This window comes from Arachis stenosperma, chromosome 9 (assembly GCF_014773155.1).
Source record: "Arachis stenosperma cultivar V10309 chromosome 9, arast.V10309.gnm1.PFL2, whole genome shotgun sequence".
NCBI classification, from domain to species: domain Eukaryota; kingdom Viridiplantae; phylum Streptophyta; class Magnoliopsida; order Fabales; family Fabaceae; genus Arachis; species Arachis stenosperma.
Window position 1 is genome coordinate 158,101,781 of NC_080385.1, and position 25,620 is coordinate 158,127,400.

General features: G+C 34.8%; 5 protein-coding genes across 5 annotated transcripts; 1 reads left to right on the forward strand and 4 right to left on the reverse strand.

Moving 5' to 3' along the window:
• Positions 1-1,023: 1,023 nt before the first annotated feature.
• LOC130951101 (ferredoxin, root R-B2-like) lies at positions 1,024-2,826 on the reverse strand. The gene is made up of 2 exons (XM_057879714.1): positions 2,652-2,826; positions 1,024-1,794 (listed from the first exon to the last, which is right to left on the reverse strand). The coding sequence occupies exon 2, from the start codon at positions 1,780-1,782 to the stop codon at positions 1,315-1,317; it is 468 nt and encodes a 155-aa protein (XP_057735697.1). The 5' UTR covers positions 1,783-1,794; positions 2,652-2,826; the 3' UTR covers positions 1,024-1,314.
• A 1,024-nt stretch (positions 2,827-3,850) lies between these two features.
• LOC130947797 (uncharacterized) lies at positions 3,851-6,468 on the reverse strand. Its single transcript, XM_057876502.1, has 2 exons — positions 5,685-6,468; positions 3,851-4,432 (listed from the first exon to the last, which is right to left on the reverse strand). Exons 1-2 carry the CDS (start codon positions 6,226-6,228, stop codon positions 4,251-4,253), a joined length of 726 nt encoding a protein of 241 aa, XP_057732485.1. The 5' UTR covers positions 6,229-6,468; the 3' UTR covers positions 3,851-4,250.
• A 1,029-nt stretch (positions 6,469-7,497) lies between these two features.
• Positions 7,498-8,058, reverse strand: LOC130950274 (uncharacterized). The gene has a single exon (XM_057878790.1). It carries the CDS (start codon positions 8,056-8,058, stop codon positions 7,498-7,500), a length of 561 nt encoding a protein of 186 aa, XP_057734773.1.
• Positions 8,059-8,175: 117 nt separating this feature from the next.
• On the reverse strand, positions 8,176-9,264 carry LOC130950275 (uncharacterized). Its single transcript, XM_057878791.1, has 2 exons — positions 8,762-9,264; positions 8,176-8,647 (listed from the first exon to the last, which is right to left on the reverse strand). Exons 1-2 carry the CDS (start codon positions 9,262-9,264, stop codon positions 8,176-8,178), a joined length of 975 nt encoding a protein of 324 aa, XP_057734774.1.
• A 3,772-nt stretch (positions 9,265-13,036) lies between these two features.
• On the forward strand, positions 13,037-22,895 carry LOC130951730 (tubulin-folding cofactor D-like). Its single transcript, XM_057880438.1, has 17 exons — positions 13,037-13,421; positions 14,082-14,629; positions 15,236-15,338; positions 15,561-15,737; positions 16,524-16,709; positions 16,977-17,093; positions 17,263-17,367; positions 17,990-18,160; positions 18,271-18,486; positions 18,964-19,162; positions 19,378-19,583; positions 19,696-19,920; positions 20,012-20,587; positions 20,671-20,940; positions 21,404-21,448; positions 22,137-22,322; positions 22,420-22,895. Exons 1-17 carry the CDS (start codon positions 13,209-13,211, stop codon positions 22,708-22,710), a joined length of 3,834 nt encoding a protein of 1,277 aa, XP_057736421.1. The 5' UTR covers positions 13,037-13,208; the 3' UTR covers positions 22,711-22,895.
• The last annotated feature ends 2,725 nt before the right edge of the window (positions 22,896-25,620 follow it).

Here is a 25,620-nt window from a genome sequence, read left to right on the forward strand (position 1 = left end):
ACTAGTAGAAATAATATATATCTTTTTTGTATTAAAAGTAATAGATAAAAAGTAGAAAAAGATAAATTTTTTATCATGTATAACTAAAAATAGATATAAAAAGAAGTGTGGTACAAAAATAATGTTATTTACAAAACATTGGTCAATAAATATTATACTTAAGACATCTCTTTTTTCTTAACAATATTTTTTTTAAATAAGAAAATAAAAAATAATAAGATATTTTTTTTGTAAAATAGATTAAATAACTTTTAATTTAGATATTACATTGCAATTTACCCACACAATATTTAAAGATTCTTATTCATTATTTGACATTTGCTAAATTTAAACCGAGTATAACATATTAAGAAATATATAATTTACTACTTGAACTAACATGTATAATGAGGAGACATCCAAATTCACTATTATGCTTCTGGTATTATGGGTTCAGCAGTGAGAAATAGGAACAATGACCCTTAATTTTAATTTTTTATATATAAATTATATGTAAAATTTAGTTTAGTTTTTTTTTAATTTTATTTTAGTTTTATTTTATTATGTAAATATTTTTGATCTCCCTCTAATATTTTATCTAACTCTGTCCAAAAAAAAGGATAATTCTGCTGAGCAAATTAAAGGAAAATTCTGATAGATAAATGTGTTTTATTTATAAAAAAAAACTGATATTCTCAAATTCAATGAGCTTGGTCTTATAGGACCAAAATCAGTCTTCAAAATCACACCTTAGTTTACTTCGGTAAAACCAAGAATCCGATGCTTCATTAGACTTTTTCAAGAATCCCCATGACACATTCCTAGAATTCTGGTATTCTGTACTGTTCAGGGCATCATGTCAAACACGATCATATATTCATATATGCTGATGCCATGAGATCACAACATACCATAAAAATGAAAGTAAACAAGTGCTACATGAATGTGACCATATTTTGCTTATTGGCACAACAGGCGTATTGTAAAATAACCAGTAGCTACAAGATCATAAATTTCCTAATGCAAACCGTTATGAATTCAAACTCTGCTAAATAAATACTTGCAGTCTTCATAACCTTATATCCCATGAATAATGTCATAAACATAAAGATTCGACAAAACTTTTATACTAACCGACTGTTGACAACCTAATGCAACGCAACCCTCCTTGTTTTTCTAGGTTTGGGACAGATTTTGAACAACTTTTGCAATAAACCATGTCCCTTTATTATTTGTGAATACAAACACATTGACACTAGCATATAGTTCCAAAATAACTCGCAATCCTGACACATAAGATAGCTTAGAAGAACCAACAAAAAACATACACAACACTTAGCATAGATCTCCCTCCTTATGGGTGTAAATGACACAATCAGATTTTGGGTATGAGACACATGTGAGGAGATAACCCTTTTCTGTTTGCTGGTCATCCAAAAAGGATTGATCAGATTGATCCACAGAGCCCGAAACTATTTGGCCAGCACAAGTAGAGCAGGCACCGGCCCTGCACGAGTAAGGCAGCTCGAGCCCAGCATTCTCGGCCGAATCCAAAATGTAGGAGTCATCGGGGGCTTCAAATTCGTTCTCTTCGCCATCGGGCCCAATCAGTTTCACTTTGTATACTGCCATCGCAGACACTCTAAAGGAGGAGGAAGATTTCAATCCGAATACTTTGGAGGCGTTCTTCACTGAGCTCAAAGATGATGAACTCTTAATAAGAGCACAAGATCTCCTTGGAGTTGTTGCTCCATTCAAGGAAGCTGCTGGAATTCTCACAGTGGACAGGTTCACAATTGACATTTTCACCTGAATCTGATTAAAAAGTTGCAAGATCGAGAACAATTATATACCCTTCAATAGAACTACGACCTAAAAGAAGAGCTTACTTTCTTTGCATTCTCACCGTTAGCGCCCGACTTAACACTAGTAGCACAGGAAAATAAGATAACAATCATGGAAGAAAAGCACAATAACATGAAAGTGGGCTATGATACCATGCACCAAACTTTCCTATTGTAAGCTCAAAAAAGGTGGAAAGTGCAGTCGACTTCACGTAGAGTTGATACCTTAGAGCCGTTAGATGATTTGCCTGATTTGACTAAATTTTCATCTAATATCAACTCCACGGAAGTCGACTTCACCTGAGTTTTCACACTCAAAAAAATATATGACCTCATGGGAATCAAACAGGTGATGGTGTATGATTAAGGATACATTTGAAAGGAGGGAGGAAATTTAACATATAATTTCACATGAACCTCAAAGCATTAAAAGAATTTAGATGCATCAATACAGTATACAGAAGCCATGAGTTCAGCTCATGAAACTGAATTCAAGCCCCCAAGGAGTTTGTACTTTGTAGCTTATTAGATATGATGTGTAATTATTCAATTATTAACTCTCAGCTTTACTTCATGAACCTACCACAAGAAATTCTTCCATTTTCACATGTTTAATCCTATAATTTAGGAGTACCAAATTGAATAGGTTGCTAATTTGCTATGATCCCTATGACCCCATCTTTCCATCTGGAGAATTCTAAGTTTGGTGAAAATTAAATTCCCTATGAATCAAACAACTAAAGATACCGCAGATTAATAGAAACATAACAAAAGGAAAACTAAAGATAAAAAATAAATACGTGGAGGGAGAGAGAGAGAGGGGCTCACAATTGAAGCGATGAAGTTAAGTGCTGGAGAGTGTGCGCGAAGGAAGATGCGAGAAGAGGGGGGGTTATATATAGAGTGAGAGAGAGAGAGGCGAAAGGGTTGAAGTCAAGATCGCAAAAATTGAAAGTGACCTTTTGAGGGTTCGGTGAGACAAAAACACAACCGAACTCGCGTCCACTTGTGCATACATAATTAATAACATGCCGGTTCTGCTAGAACCAATTAAGGATTTGTTTGGGTGTATCTTTAAAAAAAAATTTTTAATTATTTTTTTATAAAATTTTTACGTAAAAATAAAAATAATTTTATATTTAAATATTTTATATAATATTTTTATTTATTAATTATGTTTAAATATAATAATATAAAAATATTTATTTATTTATTATATAAAAAATATTTTTTTTAAAAAAATCTTTTAAAAAAATATAAATTATAATTTTTTAAAAAAATGAAAATACAAAAGATTAATTTGAGTTTGTTTATATTATTGGTTTTTAAATTTTTTTTTAAAATAATATATGACCCTAGTACGCTACGCAAACGCAGCCCCTTCTCTGTGGCTTGGACTTTGGAAGCTAGTACCATTCTATTTGCTTTCTTGTTTGGGACTTTTGGGTCACATCTTTGATTTTGACTTTTGTTTATTCTTTGGAAAAATACACTTCTCAATTTAATATGATCACATGGGAGATGAATTACACAAGAATGATATAAATATAATTTATTCTGCCAGCAAATTAGAAAAAGTCGGTTGTATTTTTTTTAAAAAATTGAAAATTAAAAAGAGAAATTCGTCCCTACAAATTACATTTTAAGAGATTGAAATTTTAGAAAAAAGACCATTTGTTTAGGACGAATTCACTTCTCGAAAATAAATTTGTGATTCTCCCCTCTGAGAATTGTTTGAAAAATGCCCAGTGATTTCTATTTTTTTTTTCATTTTCTGTATCCCCATTTTTGAAGATTTCACCTGTCAATCAACCATATTAAAAGTGTTTACCCAAAAAATAGTCATATTTGGATCTTTTTAAAAAAGGTAAAAAGAAAAAAAAAGATTAGAAATTGATATTCTTTTTTCTTTTTTGAGAAAATATAAGCAATCATCTCATTGATTTATTTTTATTTTATTTGTTAATTGATTACATTTGTGGCCTGATATATGTAAATCATATAAATAATAAGTGAAAACAAAAAGCTTGAGATAGGGACTCGAGTTTATATTTGTTCATTCCAAATAGACAGCTCAAGAGTTGATATAAATCATTATTACTACTCCCTAATGAGTCACTTATTACACTTGGAATCAGTACTTGCAGGCACTGTAATGAAATTACTTCTACAGAAGTTCAAGCTTTTCATAATATTTAGAACCATTTCATCCATCAGTTCCAGCAACATAATCAATTGGAACTTGGAAGCAGATAGAACAATTGGGAACCAGATATTAGGATAGTTACATAACATGAATCTTGAGAAAGAAATGGCACAAGGAGAGAATACATTCTTTTGGTTCTTAATTTTGGTATTGTTTGTAATACCTTTGTAGTAGGATTGAGCAAAAGAATCAGGACAACTCAAGGAACCTACAACAATATATCATTGCCTCTTTGGCGCGGACAACCGGTGCTTGGACCATTCTTCAAGAGCCCTGCGATGGAGGGCATTCATCCGGATGTAAGGCCGCTTTTGTTTGATCAGCTTCTCAGCATTCTTCCAATCCTCTGCAATACCCAGTGCCACTAGCAATGCACACATAACAGCAACACTTCTTCCATGACCTTCAAGTGGGGCGGAAAATGAAGATTATTAGTTACATCAGCTTATGATGCAAGCATAATGCCAATTCAACATCTTGTATTTTAGATAAGTTGTATATAGTTTCTCCAGGATATTATAGGTATTATAAAATGTTGGCAAAATTGAAGTTTCAAATAAGAGAAAGTATTGTGAAGATAACTCCTTTTGCTACTCAAAACACAAATGTCAGTGCAGGGGAATATAAAGAAACCTAGTAATGTGATAGGGTCACTTTTCCACTTGCTTTACTCATCTGCATATTGAACATATTTTCAATGTATTATAGTACCATGCTGGCATGATCTGACAAAAGTGTGGATGTGATAACCCTTAATCACCTCAAGTTCTTTCCACTGGCAATTTAAACCAAATTTCGTTGTGGATGACAATAGTATCCAATGCCCTAAACTTGAATTGTTGTCATACTAATCTGATTCTTTCTTCCTATGCTTCTCTCAGTGCTCTGTTGATTCCGCCAACCCACTGGGGATCTTATAGTTCAAAACACGCCGAAACACTTAGCCAAAACAAATGACGTTTTAAAATCTTTGGTCTGTACGACTCCTCTTATTTGAACTATCTGTCTACTATTTTCCATCCTTGACTTCGTTACACTCTTCCAAATTCTGGCAGAAGTGAGTTTTACTCATAGGATGGGGACAGCCGGACAGGGGACCTTCTTTGTTCTGTCATGCAAGCAACGAGAACAGATCATTCTGAAAGTTTATTTCCACTCTTCTAACGAAGTAGCCTTAGACCTTGACATAGGTCAGAGAATTTTTCACTTTATCAGGACCTTAAACTAGGGATTTAGAGTCTGATCAGCTTTCAGTTCATGTCTTCATCTCTCTTATATAAAAATTTGAGTGTATTCACTCTGTAAGCCCTATTCTTTAGTTTCTTCTAAATCAATCCCTAGACATCAGAGGAACCTCCTTGACAAACACATAAGAAAATGCAAAACTCCTTCTAATCTCAAGTCCTTTCTGTACTTGGACTATTATTAAACTCTCTGTATTAATTAACACCAGATAAACATCAATAAAGTAAATAGTTCCAATCCTAGTAAAATTCAAAGGACTAATCATTACTTTATGCCTAAGAAACGGTAACAGATTAATGATCAAAATAGTCTCTCATCATTAAGTAGCTAAAAGGGACTTCATTTTCAGACCAGCATTGCAATCCAACATGAAAACTCAAAAAAATGTTGGTTAAAGTTTGATAATTTACCATAAGCACAGTGAATAAAAATAGGTTTATTGAGGTCTCTCTTCTTAGAAGCCCACTTAACAGCAGATTCAATATCAGAGGGCTTGGGTGACCTTGTATCCCATGTGGGAATGCACAGATAAGGAAGCCCAGAGAACTCCTCCAACCTCGGGAACTCGCAGGTGCAATCAACGATGGCAGGGTCGCCAGGTGGCAGCTTCTGGCGCGACGATGGCCACCCTCCGACGAAGAGTCCAGGGTGGACTTCAGTGTACGGTGGTTCACCGCTTCGGAGCCTTCGAAGCGCGGAGAAGAATCTGACGAAGTACAAGTAAGGGCTGAACATCATGAGGGACCAGATTGGGAAGGTTCCATCGGTGTCCTTTCCTAAAAGCATGGGAAGGTCAATGGACGGGTGAGATGCGATCGAGACCAAGAACGAAACGAGTGATGCGTAGAGGAATGGCGCGGAGATGAGGGTGTAGCCATGGTTCTTCAGGTACACGAAGCACAGTAATAGCGCCGTCGCTTTCAGTGCTATCAGAACTGATATTCCCACCGCCATGGGTTGAGATTGAAGATGGTGTGTGTTTGGAAGGTGAATGAAATGGTTGCAGAGATGAAGGCAGTGTAACCTAGATAGAAAGTCAACCAACTATGGAAGAATGAAAAAAAAAAAAAAAACTCAGAGTTCTTTTGCGTCTCTCATTTCTGTGATACAGATACTATTTGAAGGCGGGGTAAATTACAAAAATGGTTGCGAAGCTGAGAAAAAAAATAGACGAACGATGAAAGTGAAAAAGTGGCGTTACAGTCGGATGTTCCTGATCACCGGAGCAATACAGTGCTTTACATTTTATATAAATTAAAAGAAAAAGTCTAGGTAGCCAATGGCCTAAGCGTACAATGTGTACAATGGAGGTTTAAGAAGTATTAGAGATATGACCATTAGTGTTACATTGTCCTGTCAGGTTACGCTTTTGGGATGAGTGGTTTCAGATATGGTATTAGAGTTCTAGATTCGAAAGGTCAAGAATTCGATCCTTGGTGAACCCCAAAATCAATTTAAAATTTAGAATAATAACCATGGTATCGGATGGTTATTCTAGCTAGTATGGTGATGTTCATTTTATTCATGGACCAAAAATTTAGCCCATTGTACACATTGTACACTTAAGCCATTGGCTCCCTAGCACTACCCAAATTAAAATTACAAAAGTTAATTAAATTTTTATTTTCTTATTTTACCAATGAGTTCCGGTAGTAGCCAAACTAACTCCAACTAATTAATTAAAAAATACATATAAAAAACATAAACAAGCCAAGGGAGAACAATTTTACATAAATAAGCCAAAGCAAAATCTGATTCATCAATCAATCAAAACACATCTCTATGTAGTTCGAACCAAACTGGTTCGAACTCAGTTTCCACGTAATTCGAACCAAATAGGTTCGAATTACACATTGTAACTGAGAGCCACATAATTCGAACCAAATTGGTTCGAATTACACTGAAGAAATAGTAACCAAGTAATTCGAAATAGGATGGTTCGAATTACTCAGAATTCGTTCCACAGCAATTTAAGTTACGAACATAGTTTCCACATCATGTCTTAATAAAACTCGTACAATTATTTATTCCGGTGTGCATTAGACATACATTTCGTTTAAAATTGCGTAGACAGAACATATTCATTAACTAAAATTCCATTCAAAGTACATCGCACTAACGTTAACAAATTCTATCAGTCACCAACTACAACTAAGAATACCGATAATAGTGGAATCTAAACGCGAAATTGAAATAACAAAAGTACCAAAGCCACCAATACACCTAATCATGTCCCCCTGTGTGCTCTGCTCCTCTGAGCTGTGGGCAACTCCGACGTGTGTGGCCGGGCTGCCGACAAAGCCCACATCTCTTTGGCCGGTTCAGATTTGCCTCGTCCATATTGGTCCGTATCCGAGTGGACCTCGGACGACCCTCTCTCGCACGCCTCTTGTTGGGATCAGGGATGACAGTCGGCCCGTCATACGGTGGCCAGAAACCCTCTGGAATGGGAGGTGTGAAACCCATCCGATACACACTAAAGATCGAACTAAGACGATACACCTGGTGGACGTAAGGCTCCCATGTAAACCGTGAGTAGGCACAGCATGCCAGTGCGTGGGGACACGGGAAATGAAAAGTCTGGAAGTATCCGCAGTCACATGTGTGAGATGCAAGCGAGACTCTGTAGCTACCCAGTGAGAAAGAACCAGTCGGAGTTGTCTCTGCGACGGTGAACTCGGAGTTATCCCTGTTGTACACAGTAACCGTGAAGCACCTAGCCGTCTTCAAGTTGGCCTCTATACACTTCACCAAGTGCTGACTAAATTGTGCTCCGGTTCCCATCTGTGCCTCAGCCTCTCTCCCTTTGCGACCAAATAATTCGGCCAACCTTTCGTATGTTGCCTTCACTCGCGAGCAGACAGGAAGGTTTCTGACACCCTTGAGGATCGAGTTCACATACTAAGATATATTCGTCGTCATGTGTCCGAATCTACGCCCCTCATCACAATGCTGTGTCCACAATGAATACTCAATCCGGTTCGCCCAGTCACACATCAACGGGTCTTCGGACCTAAGAATATCAAGCCAGTAATGGAACTCGACCTCGGTCTTAGCGTACGCCGCATTAACAAGTAGCCTCCTTGCGTCTTTGCCCTTGAAGGTGAGGGCAAAATTTGCCGCAACATGTCGAATACAGAATGCCCGGTATGCAGACGGAGGTAACCAGCCTCCGTCAGGAGCCTCAAGCGCGGCCTTGATGCCATTATGCCTGTCCGAGATAACCAGCAGACCCGACTGCGGTGTCACATGCTGACGCAGGTGGGAGAGAAAGAAGGACCACGACTCAGCATTCTCACCCTCGACTAATGCGAATGCAACATGGAGTATATTGGAGTTCCCGTCCTGTGCAATCGCGACAAGCAACGTTCCCCTATACTTGCCATACAGATGGGTGCCGTCAATACTAACTAGGGGCTTGCAATGACGGAATACCTCGATACACGGTGAAAACGTTCAGAATAGTCTGTGAAAATAAGCTCGAGACTCGTCCGACTGTCCACCGACACGAACAGGGCTCGTCCTTATGACTGCAACAGTACCAGGCATCGTCAACTGGACTCCTAACACCCACCTTGGGAGCTCGTTGTACGACTCATCCCAGTCACCATAGATGAGGGCAACAGCCTTCTGCTTCGTCAACCAGACCCTCCTGTAAGTTGGCCTAAACCCAAAGTGTGTGGCGGTGGCATTTAGGAGCACCTTGATGCTGACGGATGCATCAACCCTAACCATTGGCATAATGAATGCCGATATCACATGGTAATCCAAACTCTTGTGGTCGCTGGAAATGGAGGTGGCGAGACAAGTATGTAGTCCGTTGTAACGTTTGACCTCCCAAAGTCCCTTGCGCTGTCGGAGACTAAGCCGAATCAACCATGTGCACCCATTGCCGAACTCAGAACACTTGCCCACATACCGGCGATAGTCAGACTCCACGACCTTGTACTGTACCCCTCGACGAATGCTGTAAGTCTTGACACTTAACATGGCTTCTTCTTTATCCGAAAATTGCTAACCAACCTAAAACTATGTCAAACCTGCAAACCATTCAGCATCTCTAGCGCCAAATCCAGCCGGCTGCCCAGGAACCCCCTCCTGCCTCATGGCATCCAAGTCCAAAGAGGAAAAATGTGGAGGGTACTGCTACGTGCCAGAGCTAGAACCACCGCCCGCCCCAGCAGGCTCACTTGCTCCAACATCATCGCCACTGTCATCAGCAATCATATCCGGCTCGACATCATCGTCCTCTGGATCATCTAAGAATCTATCTCCAACCCCAGACGGTGCAACACACTGTTAAGAGGTCCCCAGATGTTCCCCTTCTCCGACCTCGTCGCCTACACTGCCGTTGAGATCAACAACGAACGAAGGGGAGGCGACATGTTAGACGGGTGGCTCGTACGCAGGGACGGAGGAAGATGCAACGGCAGGTCTGGAGCTAGAACCGGCTACCGTGCCTAAAGTGGTGGTGTTCCGGTTCGAACCCCAGAGCTGGACACCGCGTCAACCAACTTTGCCAACAGTTCTGGTGTCCTCACCTCTGGAAACTGCCGGCGACAATGAAACATGACCTGCAAGTCCTCATCACTCCCGATCGTGAAACAATCGTACTTTACGGTTTCCTAGAGTACCGTGATTGGAATTCGATAAAAAAAACTTCTTAACCCGTTTCACACCTTCTAGACCAAGTTTCAGCAGTACAGAGCTAACAAGGTCCTCATACTTCGTCGTAGGCTTGACGATAATACAGAGAGGATCCTTATCAGTGAACGTCACACCGGAACGAGTTTTCCTCTTAATGGATCCTCTGTGGTGAACCAACACTACAAAACTCTCCTCACTAGCCATCTTACCCCCCTCAACTGATAGCAACTCACGTTCACACCATATATATACAGGTCTGGTCCTCACCAATTCGAACCAGCCTAGTACAAAATATGGTCTGTGTAATTCAAACCAAACTGGTTCGAATTATTTCATCAGTGTAATTCGAACCAAATTGGTTCGAATTATGAAGATAGAGTTCGAACCAAATTGGTTCGAATTATGTGGCTATGGGTTACAATGTGTAATTCGAACCTATTTGGTTCGATTTACATATAAAGTGAGTTCGAACCAGTTTAGTTTGAACTATATAGAAATGTACTTTAGTTGATTGATGAATCAGATTTTGCTTTGACTAATTATTCTCCCTTTAGCTTGTTTATGTTTTTTATTCTTATTTTTGGGTGTCTAAACAATAAAAAAACACACAAAGCAAAACATATGAGGTTACTTCTACAGTTCTACCTCGATATCTCCATTTAATTCGTAACTTTATTTATTTTTTTAAATATTCAGTTAAATTATATGTTTTGATAATATTTCCTGAATTTTGTTAACTAAATTTAACAATTTGATATTTACACTCATAAAAAAAAAGTCATAAAAAAGATAAAAATATTCAAATAATTTGTTTCACATATTATATTTCTCAACAATTTTAAGTTAAAACAAAGTTTTTCTAAACTACAAAAAACTCATATCAAATAACTGACTAAGAAAAAGAACTATTAGAACAACTCGTAATCTACCTCTGTTAGAATTTCTAATAAGATAATTGAATCCAGTTAAATTTAAATTAATAAATAAACTAACATTACAATTTACTTTAAAATTATTACCTACAAGAGATTTTTTTCTTGACTAATTAGTTGAAAAACATGTATGTTAGAAAGAAAAAAAATTTTACTATCTTAATTTTTTGAATTTCAAAATCAAAAATAAAATAAAATTGATTTAGTTGATTTATATTATAAAAAGTTATACGATTTAATTTTTTGAATTGGATTTGCTAGAAAATCATGAATGAAGCTAACTCCAACTAAGGTTGGAAGTGAGCCGAGCTAGAACAAACTCAAGCTCACCTCACGAAAATTGAGTTTGGCTCACGGCTCGACTTATTAACAATGTAAGTTCAAGTTTGGCTCAATGAAAGCTCACGAGCTAGCTCGAACTCACGAGTTGACTCAAATACTAGCAACATAATCTATAATTCTATATCAATAAATTTTAACTTATATATATTAAAAAATATTAAAAAAATAAACTTAACATATTGTCTATCTGTCAATAATTATAATTTTTTTATTTATATCCTACATCAAAATTATATATAAAAATGACTATAAAATTTTAAACAATTAAGAACATTAATATATATGTAAAATTATATATTATTATTATATATATATTAAATTATTAATACGCATACTCTATATGCATTTAATCTATACTTTTAACATTATATATATAATCGAGCCAGCTCACAAGCTAATGAGCTGAGCTTATCCAAGCTCAACCTCGACTCATTTAATTTATGAGCTCAAATCCAAGCTCAAGCTTGGATCACCAGCTCACGAGTTTAGTTTATTGAGCTATTAATAAGTCGAGCTCGAGCGAGTTCATGAGCTGACTTGACTCACTTCCAACCCTAATTCCAACTAACTAGTTAAAAAATAGATCTGTTATAAAATAAAACAAAAAATAACCACCACTACTTTTATTTTTAAAATTTTAAAATCACAAATAAAAGAGAGTTGGCTTATAGCCTTATACTATAATTGGCTCTTTAAACTTTTTTTTTTATTTTAAAATAAAAATAAAATGGAATTAGTTTATATTGTAGTTAATTCCTTAAGCTTTCTCTTTACTAATTTTAAAATTTTAGATATATATGTTAAAAAAAATTGTTTTTTTTAAAATAAAAATTGTTTATTTTTAAAATTTGATAATTTTAGATTTTTTTCCCAAAACTTTTTGTTGTGGCTGAAAATTCGTTAAAAAAATAAAAAAATAATTTTTTTTCTAATTTTGTCATATAAAATTTTTAAGTATTTATTCAAATATTTTTATAAAACTTAGACTAAATGCAAATTTATTTATAAAAAACAAATTTATTTGTTATTATTAAAAAAAATAGCGTTTGATTATTTTTATTATATTTACAAATTTTTCTAAACTTACTTTTTATTTGTATCTTTAAGTGTTATTTTTCTTAAATACATAAAATTTTTGCATGGTAATAATATACCATTTGAATATTCTTTGATTTGAACTAGCCACACCTTGAATTTGATTTTAATTAAATGAATAATTATAATAAAATTTACTATTAATAATTGAATATTAAATTTTACATGTGGACTGAAACCATACTTTTAACAAATAATATACGAATAAATATTTGAAAATAGAAATAAAAAATATTTTTTATTAATTAGTCGAAAAAATTTGGCCTAGAATCATTTTTCAATTACTAAATGAGATAAAGGACTTGTTTATGTGAGTTCATAAGAAAAGATTTTTTTTGAGTTTATAAAAAATCTTATGAAAAAGTAAAAGTAATTTTATGTTTAAATATCTCATACAAAAAAATTTTTTTATTTATCAAATATGTTTGAGTATAACAATATAAAAGTACTTTTTTGTTTATTTATTATATAAAAAATATCTTTTTTCTAAAAAAAAAATATTTAAAAAAATATAAATTACAACTTTTCAAAAAAAATATTTTTTATTTTTCTAATAATTTTATTTTTACTAATAAAAATTGACTAAATACGTTAAAAAAAATTTGTTTTTATCAAAATAATATGCCCAAAATTTCAAAGTCTTGATTAGTGGTTTTAGAAAATTTATTCGCAAAAAGAATTTTCCAAGCTGACAAGTTAAACCGGGTACACCCGACCCGCAACATTCTTCAGCTGGAAATGGAACCGAAACAGTGAAACTGAAACCAAACCGCCATATGTTGCAACTCCAAAACTGAAGCTAATTCAATTCTTACGCTGCTTTCTTATCACACAAAAATCGAAACTTCTCTTTATGATCCCGCCAAAAGTATAAACAAGAATCCAACTTACAAAGATAAGTGCATTGTGACAGAGAATATGGAACCGAAGCAAGAGACAGTGAAGAACAATGATGATGGGGTTTCGGAGGATCTGACTCTGAATCAGGACGAAGATGAGTTCGATTCCAAGGAGAGGGTGCTCCACAAGTACTTCCTCCAAGAGTGGAAGCTCCTCAAGTCACTCCTTGACGACACCGTTTCAAATGGCCGTGTCTCTGATCCTTCATCTGTTCACAAATTCAGATCCATTGTACTCTCCTCCAACCCAATTTATTTATTTATCTATTGTTTATATTTTCTGCTAATTTTATTTTTATTTATTTATTTATATTGTGTGAAGTTAGGATGGTGATTTATGTTCTCGGTTGAAATAAGAGTCACTTGGACACTGTAGCGTTTGTTTTGAGGCACTGGGACAGAGACGGAGAGAGTGAAATTCAATATCATGTTTGTTGGTTCAGATACTAGTACTAAAATTTCTGTCTATGTTTCCAAAATTTTAGTATTTCAGTACTTCCAAATAATGGAGACACATGACTAAAATTCTTAGAGATGAAGACTGAAACTTTAATAAGATTTTATACCTAAAAATACCCTCATTTTAATTAATTAATTCTAATTTTATTCTTTGTACAAATTAAATTAGAATTTCATTCTTGTTTTAATTTCTATCTCCTATCTTGTACCAAACAAGATACTGAGATTTATTTCAGCCTCTGTCATCTTTTCGTCTCTGTCTCTCCACCAAACGCTACTTAGCAGTTTTCTGTTGCATTCCTTTTGTACTGTTTGAATGTGGATGCTGGGTTGAGTAAAATGTAAAATGATGTGTAAAGTGTTTTACTATCTTTTTTGCATAATGTGTGCTATGCTTAACTGTGAAATTTGTGCATTGTTCCTTTATATGCAGATAGACAAGTATCAAGAGCAGGGCCAACTTATAGAACCTTACCTGGAAAGTATGGTTTCTCCACTGATGAACATTATTCGTTCCAGAACAATTGAACTCGGGGTAGCTTCTGATGAAATTCTTGAAATAATCAAGCCGATATGCATCATTATATATTCACTAGTCACAGTTTGTGGATACAAGGCTGTGATTAAGTTCTTTCCCCATCAAGTTTCGGATTTGGAACTTGCTGTATCTCTATTGGAGAAGTGTCATCTTACAAGTTCTGGAACAGCACTGAGGCAGGAAAGCACAGGAGAGATGGAAGCTAAGTGTGTGATGCTACTATGGCTTTATATACTTGTATTGGTGCCTTTTGACATCTCCACCATTGACACCAGCATTGCCAACAATGAAAATCTCAATGAATTTGAGCTTGCCCCTCTTGTGTTGAGAATAATAGGGTTCTGTAAGGATTACCTTGCAACTGCTGGTCCCATGCGTACTATGGCTGGACTAGTGCTCTCAAGGCTACTTACTCGGCCAGATATGCCAAAAGCCTTTACAAGGTTTACACGAATATTTTTATAGCTTATTCATTGTTAATTCAGCTTTCTATCTTCATGCTTTGAATATTTGTCTCTTCCAATGATGTGGTATCATGCTGCATTAATTCTTTATGGCTCATGTTTACATATGTAATAAATAAGAAACTAGTGAGTAGCATGTTGAAAATTTAAACTATTTAAGCTGCTAACTTTTATTTCAAACTAGTAGCTTTTAGGTTAGTTAGTGTGCGCATAAAAGCACTCTATGTATCTATCGTTGAGGGAAGAATGTCTCATAAGTGATGAGAGATAGATGAGTAGGCATATTACAGTTAAAATTCACTTTCTCAAGAAGGGCACCAAATTTGTTACATAGTGGCAGATTCTTATTAATATCATTAGATCTCGTTATCTATAATTTTCGGTATGCCCTGCTTAGTGGAAAATGACTAGGTGGTGGTCATTATTATTCATTTGTCCCAAGTAATTATGTATTAGGACTTCAGAAATGTTTGGATCTGCATTCATTCTTGCATTTGATGTATAGAACTAGTTGTTTCCGTGATATCATGCTAGAAAATCAATCCTGCTGCTATTTCTGCCAAAACTGACTTTTGACTGTTTCAGCTTTGTTGAGTGGACCCATGAGGTCATGTCTTCTGTAACCGAAGATATACTCCATCATTTCCAATTACTTGGCGCCGTTGAAGCAATGGCTGCTATTTTCAAGGTTCTGCTTTTATTGCTTTTCTGCAAATAGATTCTGCTTCCTTTCAGAACTAAGAATGATGACACATGTCAATGTGTATTGAATGAATGCACCATTTAGCTTCAGGAGATGATCTAGCGTCTCTATCTTCTTCTTTCTTTGGGCATCAAAGAAGTCTTTTCTAAATAAAGTCTTCATAATATTTGATGATTCTAACTGTTATAGCATAAATTCTCTAAGCAGGCTGGCAGCCGGAATCTCTTATTTAATGTAATCCCCGTTGTTTGGAAGGACACTTCAATATTGTATAAGTCTTCAACTGCAGCTCGAAGCCCTTTACTTCGCAAGTTTATAATGAAGTTAACCCAACGGATTGGGCTCACTGCCCTTCCTCATCGGTTGCCCTCATGGCGATATACGGTTAGGTTTTATGTTATCCATGTCTGATCCGATATCTTAAAAGTGCAATGACACTCTTTTTTTGGGGGATGTGTGTACTTGCAAATGTTCTTATCTATTTTTTGTTTATTTTTTTCTTATGGTTTATATATAAAGCCATAAGAACTAATAGTGATACTTATATGCGCTATCTGGAAATGTGTCTTCTGCTGACAAAACATCAATTGCTCCTCATGCAAGTTAAGAGCTGTACGTAGAATTTGAAACAGAAAAGGAATAATGAGATTAGAGCCATTATTGGTGGTGAAAATATGAATAGCACTTAATAAACAATGGTTCAGATTTGTGAAAATTTTAATATTGACAGTGAGTTCATAGAAAAGATTTAATAATGAAATTTCACATTTTTGAAGATTTGTTTTACTAGTATGCTAAATTATGGACTTTGCAGTGTGCTCAGTTGTTTAAACTACTACTAAAAGTTGAGAGTTATGACCATATCTTATGCCTAGCTACTTTCTGAATTATTATTTGTTCCGCTGCATCAATGGAAATTGTTTTAAATGTCGTCTGTTGTCACCCTTTTCTCCTGAACTTGAAGGATGACTTGGAAAGTTCTTCTACCTCTTTCTTCACTACAATAGAATATAATGGGCAGCTTAGTACCCCATCTAGTGGGATAATGCTTTGTTGTTGTTGTAGCAGGGTTTTTAACAAACTAAAATGTTATTGTCTTTTCATAAGCAACTGTAGAGCCTTCAGGTCTGTCTATTTTCTTGCTCTGACGACTGTATGCCTGTCATGCAGGGAAGGACTACCAAACTAAATGTTTCTCTGAATACATCCATTTCAATTGATCAGTCCAATATGGCTGCGTATGGCAACTCCTACAAATCAAATGAAGTTATAGATGGGGCAGAAGATGAAGATATGGAGGTTCCAGAAAATGTTGAAGAGATTATTGAGATGTTGCTATCTGGTTTAAGGGATATGGTATGTCTAAAAGGTTAGATTTTTATAGTGAATTTTTGTGTTTCACCTCTGTGCTAAGTTGCTGACATTAGATATATGAAGGATGATGTTATGTCTGGTTACATGTAAATGATGATACATTACAAAGCAAACTGATGTTTGTTGCTTGATTTCTTTGTAAATGGTTTGTATAAATTAGGTGTCTAAGCTATTGAAAGTTGTAATGACTTTGTTGACATTGTCCATTTGTTATAATTCCAATTACTGAAATATTGTTTTCGGTTATAGGATACCATTGTCCGCTGGTCTGCAGCTAAAGGCATTGGGCGTATAACTTCACGATTGACATCATCTCTTTCTGAGGAGGTTTTATCATCTGTTTTGGAGCTATTTTCACCTGGTGAGGTATGGTACTTGACTATAATTTCATATAGGCTCTTGACCTAACAACTATATTTTACTAGCTAAAGTTACATTCCACTGCCTAGGTTTTCATTTGCATTGCAGTATAATTATACTATGCCTAACTATTTTCTGATCCTCTATTATAGCTTACATGCATAACTTTTTTCAGGGTGATGGTTCCTGGCATGGAGGCTGTTTAGCTTTAGCTGAACTTGCTCGTCGAGGCCTTCTCTTGCCTATTAGTCTTCCTAAAGTTGTTCCTGTTGTTGTGAAGGTGATGCTTAAATTTATAGATGTATCCATAGGTTGAGAGATATAAGATTGGGACTTAAAAAGTTATTATAGCAGCTTATAATTGTTTAGTTGGTCAAATTACTTTATTAATGCTGTATCATGACATTAGCCGACCTTATCTTGGGGGACAAAGCTTTGTTATCGTTGTTACGTTGCTCCAAGTAAGAATCTAAGGACAATTCTGACACCTTGCAGCAGCTTATTGCAACACAACATATATGATAGGAAAGAAATTGTAAAAGATAGAATATAAGAATGGAGTGAATCTTCTACTAATTTAAAGTTTCGTTTTCTTACTCTAGGGTACATTGCCCTATCTTTTGATGCCTATGAAGCTTAAGACATCTTCCCTTTCCTTGACAGTATTATAGCTGGTGTTCTCAATTTTCTAGTTGGCCCGATAAATCCTTCCAATCACACTTTTGATTTAACTAGACCCTTTACTGCAATGTTAATAATGATAGTTTTCCCTTATTCTTTGCTGTTGTTGCCAAAGATTTGTTTCATTGTTGTTTTCTTCTAAATTTGAACTATGTTGAGCAGTTGTTTGAGATACAACAGCTATGTAATGGTTGAAATTTTAAACAAAATTTTTTAATCAGGCGCTACACTATGATGTTCGGAGAGGTCCACACAGTGTTGGTTCTCATGTACGTGATGCAGCTGCATATGTTTGTTGGGCATTTGGGCGTTCATATTATCATGCAGATATGAGGAGCATCTTAGAACACCTTGCCCCACACCTCCTTACAGTGGCATGCTATGACCGTGAGGTCCATTTATCTTTCACGCCCTTCTTGTGACTTGATTTTGTTCTAGAATGGTTGAGATTCATTCCATCATTCCACGTGGACAGAATGTCCTAATCAACCTGTGATCTTAGGTTAACTGCAGAAGAGCAGCAGCAGCTGCTTTTCAGGAGAATGTTGGACGGCAAGGGAATTATCCACATGGCATTGACATAGTGAATACTGCAGATTATTTCTCACTTTCTTCTCGAGTACACTCCTATCTTCATGTTGCCGTCTTCATTGCTCAGTATGAAGGATATCTTCTTCCGTTCGTGGATGACCTGCTGGATAGAAAAATTTGCCACTGGGTATGCTTTACTTCTAGCTCAATTGCTCACATGTTAACCCTAATTGCACTTGCATTCTAGTTTACCTTCCAAGTAATATAAGTTGATCCTGATTTTTGCACATTGAATAATAAAATTGTTATAGGGAAATCATACACAGCAAAGCAACATTGGGAATCTTCCCAGAATGTGTATGCTTTATGGTTTACTAATATGAAATTAGATTTAATTTTAAAGTAGGGAAAAAAAATGAAAAAGGAGTTATTTCCCATGTAAAACTCTTCTATTCTATAGATGTGACTACAGATGATAATAGAACCTTTTAGTTTTGTCCATTATATTTTACCTTCTAAGTAGTATTATTCCTTGAATTTTTGTCACACATGCACACAAATCCTTGCATTATGTCATACTTTGGGGATAAATTTGTTCATATTCTCTCAGTTATTAACAGTTTATGGTTATTCCTTTTACTGTGTTGTTTCAATTTATCTTTAGGATAAAAGCTTGCGAGAACTTGCTGCAGAGGCTCTTTCTTTTCTTGTAAAATATGACCCTCAGTATTTCGCAAACACTGTCATGGAAAAGTTAATTCCTTGGACTCTTTCATCTGATTTGTGCAAGCGCCATGGGGCTACTCTAGCAACTGGGGAGCTGGTTCTGGCTTTACATCAATGCAGCTTTGCTCTTCCTTCTGGTTGGTACTTTGTTCTTGTAACTTCTTATTATGCTGTTATTAGTGGTAGTGAAACAGACCTGTTCTATTAAAATAAAAGAATCGGGAAAATAAGAGGAAACTGTATAGAACTCTTAGTACTGAAATATATACAGATATTATGAGTTTAAGGTAATGAGTTTCAAAATTTTATACAATTTTTAGCAGAAATTCGACATTTTTATTGTCATTGACAGATAAGCAAAAAACTCTTGCTGGTGTTGTTCCTGCAATTGAGAAAGCACGGCTTTATCGTGGAAAGGGAGGAGAGATAATGCGTTCAGCTGTTTCTAGATTTATTGAATGTATTTCCATATCTAAAGTAGCTTTATCAGAAAAGATAAAGAGAAGCTTGCTTGATACTCTGAATGAGAATCTAAGACATCCTAATTCTCAGATACAGGTCCTGCCCCTTTGTTACAAGTAATTTGTATGATCGATTTTTTGGGTAATTCCAATATGCCATTTTTGTTGGATGTTATACGTGACTAGAATAATCTTCATATGATTTACAGAATGCCGCTGTTAAAGCCCTTAAACATTTTATCCTGGCGTACTTACTTGCTTCAGATAATAAAGGTACAAGTGATGTGACAGCAAAGTACCTCAATATGCTGACCGATCCAAACGTAGCTGTAAGGAGAGGATCTGCATTGGCAATTGGTGTTTTGCCATATGAGTTATTGGCTGGCCAGTGGAGAAATGTGGTTTTGAAGCTTTGTAGCTGTTGTGCAATTGAGGTGCTTTACACAGTTGCAAATCCTGTTTATTATTTCGTTATACTGTCTTGGCTTCTGGTGCTTATGTTATATAACTTTTTCCTATATGCAGAAAAACCCTGAAGACAGAGATGCTGAAGCACGTGTAAATGCTGTCAGAGGGCTCATATCAATATGTGAAACATTAATTAGTGGAAGAGAAGATGCTGCAACATCTCTTATTGAGAATGATATTTCTCTGTCTGTTCTAATAAAGAATGAGGTGATGATGAGTTTATTTAAAGCTCTTGATGACTATTCTGTTGATAACCGAGGTGATGTTGGTTCTTGGGTTCGTGAGGCTGCGTTAGATGGCCTTGAAAAATGTACATATATGCTTTGTAAGATAGATAAGTCAGCCTCTTTGTCTGGAACATCAGATGGAAAGGAAATTGAATCTTTAGTGCAGCCTTTAAATGATAACTTGCCTAAGAACAACCAAGAGCTTTTATTATTTGATGAAAATCTTGCTACCAGTTTAATCAGAGGAATTTGTAAGCAAGCCGTAGAGAAGATGGATAAGTTGAGAGAAGCAGCTGCAAATGTTCTCCACAGAATTTTGTATAACCAGATTATATATATTCCATATATACCTTTTCGAGAAAAGTTAGAAGAAATCATTTCTAAGGAAGCAGAACCAAAATGGGCCGTAAGTTTATGGATTTTTTTATCAGTTCTTGATGTTGGTAGCATTGATTGTTGCTTTTTGGTGAACACACTGTTTTGATGCAGGTCCCTTCCTACTCTTATCCATGCTTTGTTCAGTTACTTCAATTTGGTTGTTATAGCAGAGATGTGCTATCTGGATTGGTTATCTCTATTGGAGGGTTGCAAGATTCTTTGAAGAAGATATCGCTCTCAGCACTATTGGAGTATCTAGAAGGGGTTGAATCTGAAGAACATAATACAAGGATGTCCAGGGAGTACATGCTATCTGTTGACATCCTGTGGGTTCTCCAACAATATGAGAAATGTGATAGAGTTATCATACCATCTTTAAAGGTATTAAGTTACCTTAGTAATACTTAACTAATCTTTCTTCTTAAACTGAAATTTTCTTGATGTTTCTATTTTATAGCTTCTTTTCTTTCTTGGGGGAGGCTAAAATTCCTGATGTGAAAGACAGTTCTTGATTAAAACTGTGTAGTTGATATGCCTTAGGATATAGCATAAAGATTACCCATGATAGCCCAGTACTGAACCATAGGTTGTAGCTGAAGGATCACTGTTCTAAGAAATCCTAGCCTTTTATATGTTTCTTGTGTTTAGAGTACCTTTGAGCACACTCCTTATCATCAATACTTAAAATAATCCTTACTTTTAGCTTATTTCCTTTTGTTGTATATATAAAATAATACTGGTTGCTTGCCTTCTCTGTTATGAGATATGAATTTTTATGCATAAATCGATTTGCTCTAATTACTGCATAAATCTCATGTACCGATGAACTTAATCTGTATTTCAGACCATTGAGACTCTACTCAGCAAAAAGGTATTCCTTAACATGGAGGTTAGTCTACATTTGTTCTCTTTATTTTTCAATTTCCCTGTTAGTAGGTTATCTAAATTTCCATTTACACATGCGATCTATTTCTGCTTTGGCATAATGGTGAAGTATATTTTTATATTGGTATATTGGCAATATATGTGTGGTCCCACACCACTCAGTGGAAACAAGTGTGAGAAGGAAGGTTGCTGTATTGTCTTTGTACATCAAATATTTTTATCATATAGACGTCTTGTACCCGATCTACATTGCAAAATTCCCTCTTGTAACATACTTTTAAGAGCAATAATGTGATTTATTTCTTGTTACATGTTTTCGCATTAATGTTGAAAAGTGAGAAAGCAGAGGTAAAAAGAAAATAGAGTCAACTAATAATCTAATATTATCCCATTGTCTTCTATAGCGAATAGCTGTATGAGCGATTTCTACTGTTCAAAATAATGAACCGGGGGGAAGGCTTTGGATCTATCTATTGTTTTTATGGTGATGCCACATGACTAAGTACCAAAGTTCAACCAAGTTGATCTAATAGCTTATTGGCACAATAAAGATGAGACTCATAAGAAGAAGGAAAAAAAAAAAAAAGACTTGGTTATAAAAATAACTTGTTCACCTAGTATTTCTCTTGTTTTTATACTCTATATGATGATGTTTGATGATAATTCATTTTATCTATAAAATTTATTTTTAGGCCAACACTCCAACTTTTTGTGCTGGAGTTCTGGATTCTCTTGCAATCGAATTGAAGGGATCCAGAGACTTCTCTAAGTTGTATGCTGGTATTGCAATACTTGGTTATGTAGCTTCAGTACTGGAACCAATCAATATGAGGGCCTTTTCTCAACTTGTTTCTTTTCTTGTGCATCGGTACCCTAAGGTGATTTTCGCTTAAAGGCATATCAGCAGTTACAAACAATGTGCAATCTTGTTTTATGTTTTCTCATTTTTTCCTTCTCTCTTTTGTTGTAAACCAGATTCGAAAAGCAGCAGCTGAACAGGCGTACCTTGTCCTGCTACAAAATGGGAATCTTGTAGCTCAAGACAAGATTGAGAGAGCACTCGAAATCATATGCGACACTTGCTGGGATGGCGACATGGATCTAGCAAAACAGGAAAGAGTAGCATTATGTGAGACCGTAGGTTTGGAGGTGGGGCCAATTGGTAAGAACACTGATGGAGCATCAAGAAAAACCAGCACTAAGAAGCCCACAAACTTGGATGAGAATGCATCATATTCCTCATTGGTTGAGTCATCTGGCTTCTGATTTACTTATTTATTTTTGGTCCCATCCCAGATTTTCTTTTGTACAATGTAACTTGCTAGTGTTGATATGAAATTTTCTTGTCAATTGGTCATTTTTCCTGTTATATTAAAACGTACTACTCAATTTGTTGTGCATTGTATGTCTTACTGTAAAACTCTACAGAAATGATGATTTCGTTTTGCTCATCTGGGATGTCAACTTCCAAAGCATTTATAAGTAGCTTTTTCTCGTGTATCTTTCAATCCGGTAGGTTAAAGACTAATTTGTTGCAGATCGAAATTCTATTTAAAAGCTTGTCGTTCACTAATGAGTTACTATACGTACAAGATGAGATTTAAACTCTCAACACTTGCTTAAGCGAACCAGCGAAATAACCACGGCATAAATTTAAGTTGGTTGCATTTATAAGTAGTTATCTATGATGCACGGACACTGACACGGACACAGGACATGACATGATACGGGACACAACGACACACGTATTTTAAAATTTTATAAGACACGGGAAACGCATACATATAAAATATAAAGTATTTTTTAGATAAATCGTAATGATATTTTGATATTTTATTGATATTAAAATATAAATTATTTTTTTTATTATTTTTAATGTCTTATTTTAATTATATCAAGTATTTAAAATATTTTATTTTAATAAATAATAATACATACTATATCTAAATTTATTTTAAAAATATATGTTAAGAATAAACCTGAATACGCTTACACGTGATGATATTTAAGTGTGTCTAAACGTGTGTAGAGAAGAATTTTTTATCTATTTTTAAGACAGATACGCGTGTCGGATGAGTATCGATGAGTGTCATGTTTAAAATGTGTCCGACAAACAGACACGGCATGCCTCATAGGTAGTTACCATGCCAAATTGTTATTAGTACTCATGGCCCAAGGTTTATTGAAACTTCCTTACTCGTCATTTTCTATATAATTAGGAAAGTACTAAGGTTTTGTGTGGGTCTCTATACGTAATAATTTAGAAATTACAGCCACACATGTTTGAAGGTTTTTGTGTGGGACCTTGTTATGTCCGGTTAAAGTTTTTCTTTTAAGTTAAAGTTTAAGGTTTGCATATACATGTGCCGAATATTTTTGCATATATTTAAAGGTAAAATTAGCATTATTTACACCTCTTAAGCAACGTAGAACCTCCGAAACTTGTAAGAAATTTCTCCTTCTCGGATTTATTCATACGAAAGTAGCAATCTTTGTTGTCAAACAAAATCTTCTGCTAGCTGCTACACAATCAAGTCCATGTATATAATATATAGTGAATGCTATGAAAAAGAAAAAAGAAAAAGAAAGCCACATGATTTTTTCAAGAATAATAAATGCCTTTAATGCATTCGAGTGATAACGTTTTGGATACAGCTACCTAAATTTAACAAATTTAAGGTAGCGTTTGGTGGAGAGACAGAGACAAAAAGACTGAGACTGAGAGACAGAGACTAAGAGACAGGGATTGAAACAAATCTAAGTATTCTGTTTGGTGCAAAATGTGAGACAGGAATTGAAACAAGAATGAAACTCTAATTTAATTTGCATAAAGGGTAAAATTGGAATTAATTAATTGAAATGAAAGTATTTTAGGTATAAAATGTTATTAAAGTTTCAATCTCCATCTCTAAAAATTTCAGTCCCCTGTGTCCCTACTTTTTGGAGGTACTGAAATATTGAAATTTTGGAGACAGAGACAGAAATTTTAGTATCAGTCTCTGAACTAACAAACACAATACTAAGTCTCAGTCTCTCAATTTCTGTCTCAGTACCTGAAAACAAACGCTACCTAAGGGTCTAAAGGAGTCTCTTTATATGGAAAATGGTAAATTATTCTAAATTATACTCTAAACATATTTATTTTTTATACTATATTATAAATTATCTCCATTAAGAAATTTTAATTTATTGAGTAAACAGACATAAATAGTTAGCATTATTTATATCTACGTAAATTTCAATCCGCTGAAATTATAATCCAGGGCCTCTCATTTTACTAATAAAAAACGACGCAGTTTCTTTCACCAAACGAAAATAGAACTCGTTTCAATTAATCAGAGTTAGAAAAGGCCACACGCTTTTGAGGGTTTAAGCATTTTAGATAACATATATTTAAGATATTTGTTAAAGTATTTATATATATAAATATATTATGTTTTTTAAATATTTATTATATATTATATAAATAATAAATAAATTTAAAACTTTTTAATATAACTAAATTTACGAAAACCCTTATCTCGATAATACTAATTAACATTAGTAATTAATTCAAAAAAAGCATGCATATATATAAAATCATTTTCAAAACGTGTACGCCAAATAATTCGTAATCAATCAAAACAATAGTACTACTATTTAGTATAATAATATAATTTGGTAATTATCTTTGGGATATCTTCTAAGTCTCAAAACGCAACAAGGCTCTAATACCTCCATGTAGAAGATTGAGAATTAGTTGGTCTAACTAAACAGAGTTATGGTGATCTCAAGCTGTAACTTGTTGCTTTTCAGCCTAAGGGCCCGTTCATAAAATAATTAAAAAAAAAAGATTAAATTATCAAGTGAGAATCTTTTACATAAGATACGATACAACTAGATAGTATGCCAATAGATGACCAAGGGTACCAATTATTTTGGAGGGAAAAAAATGGGAGTGGGGTTGGGGTTGAATCCTTTTTATAAACCTTTTTAATTAGAAATGTTTTAAGATAATTTTAAAAACTAATTTGAAGAATGAGAATCGCCAAATAAATAGGTACTTATAAAATTTCTCAATGACTAATTGGAAACTCATTTATGTCTCGGATAATTTTTTTTTTTTGTGATTTTCTTTTTTTTTTCTTAACTTATATATAGATAATATAGATAGGAGTGGAGTATTCTCTCTTTTTT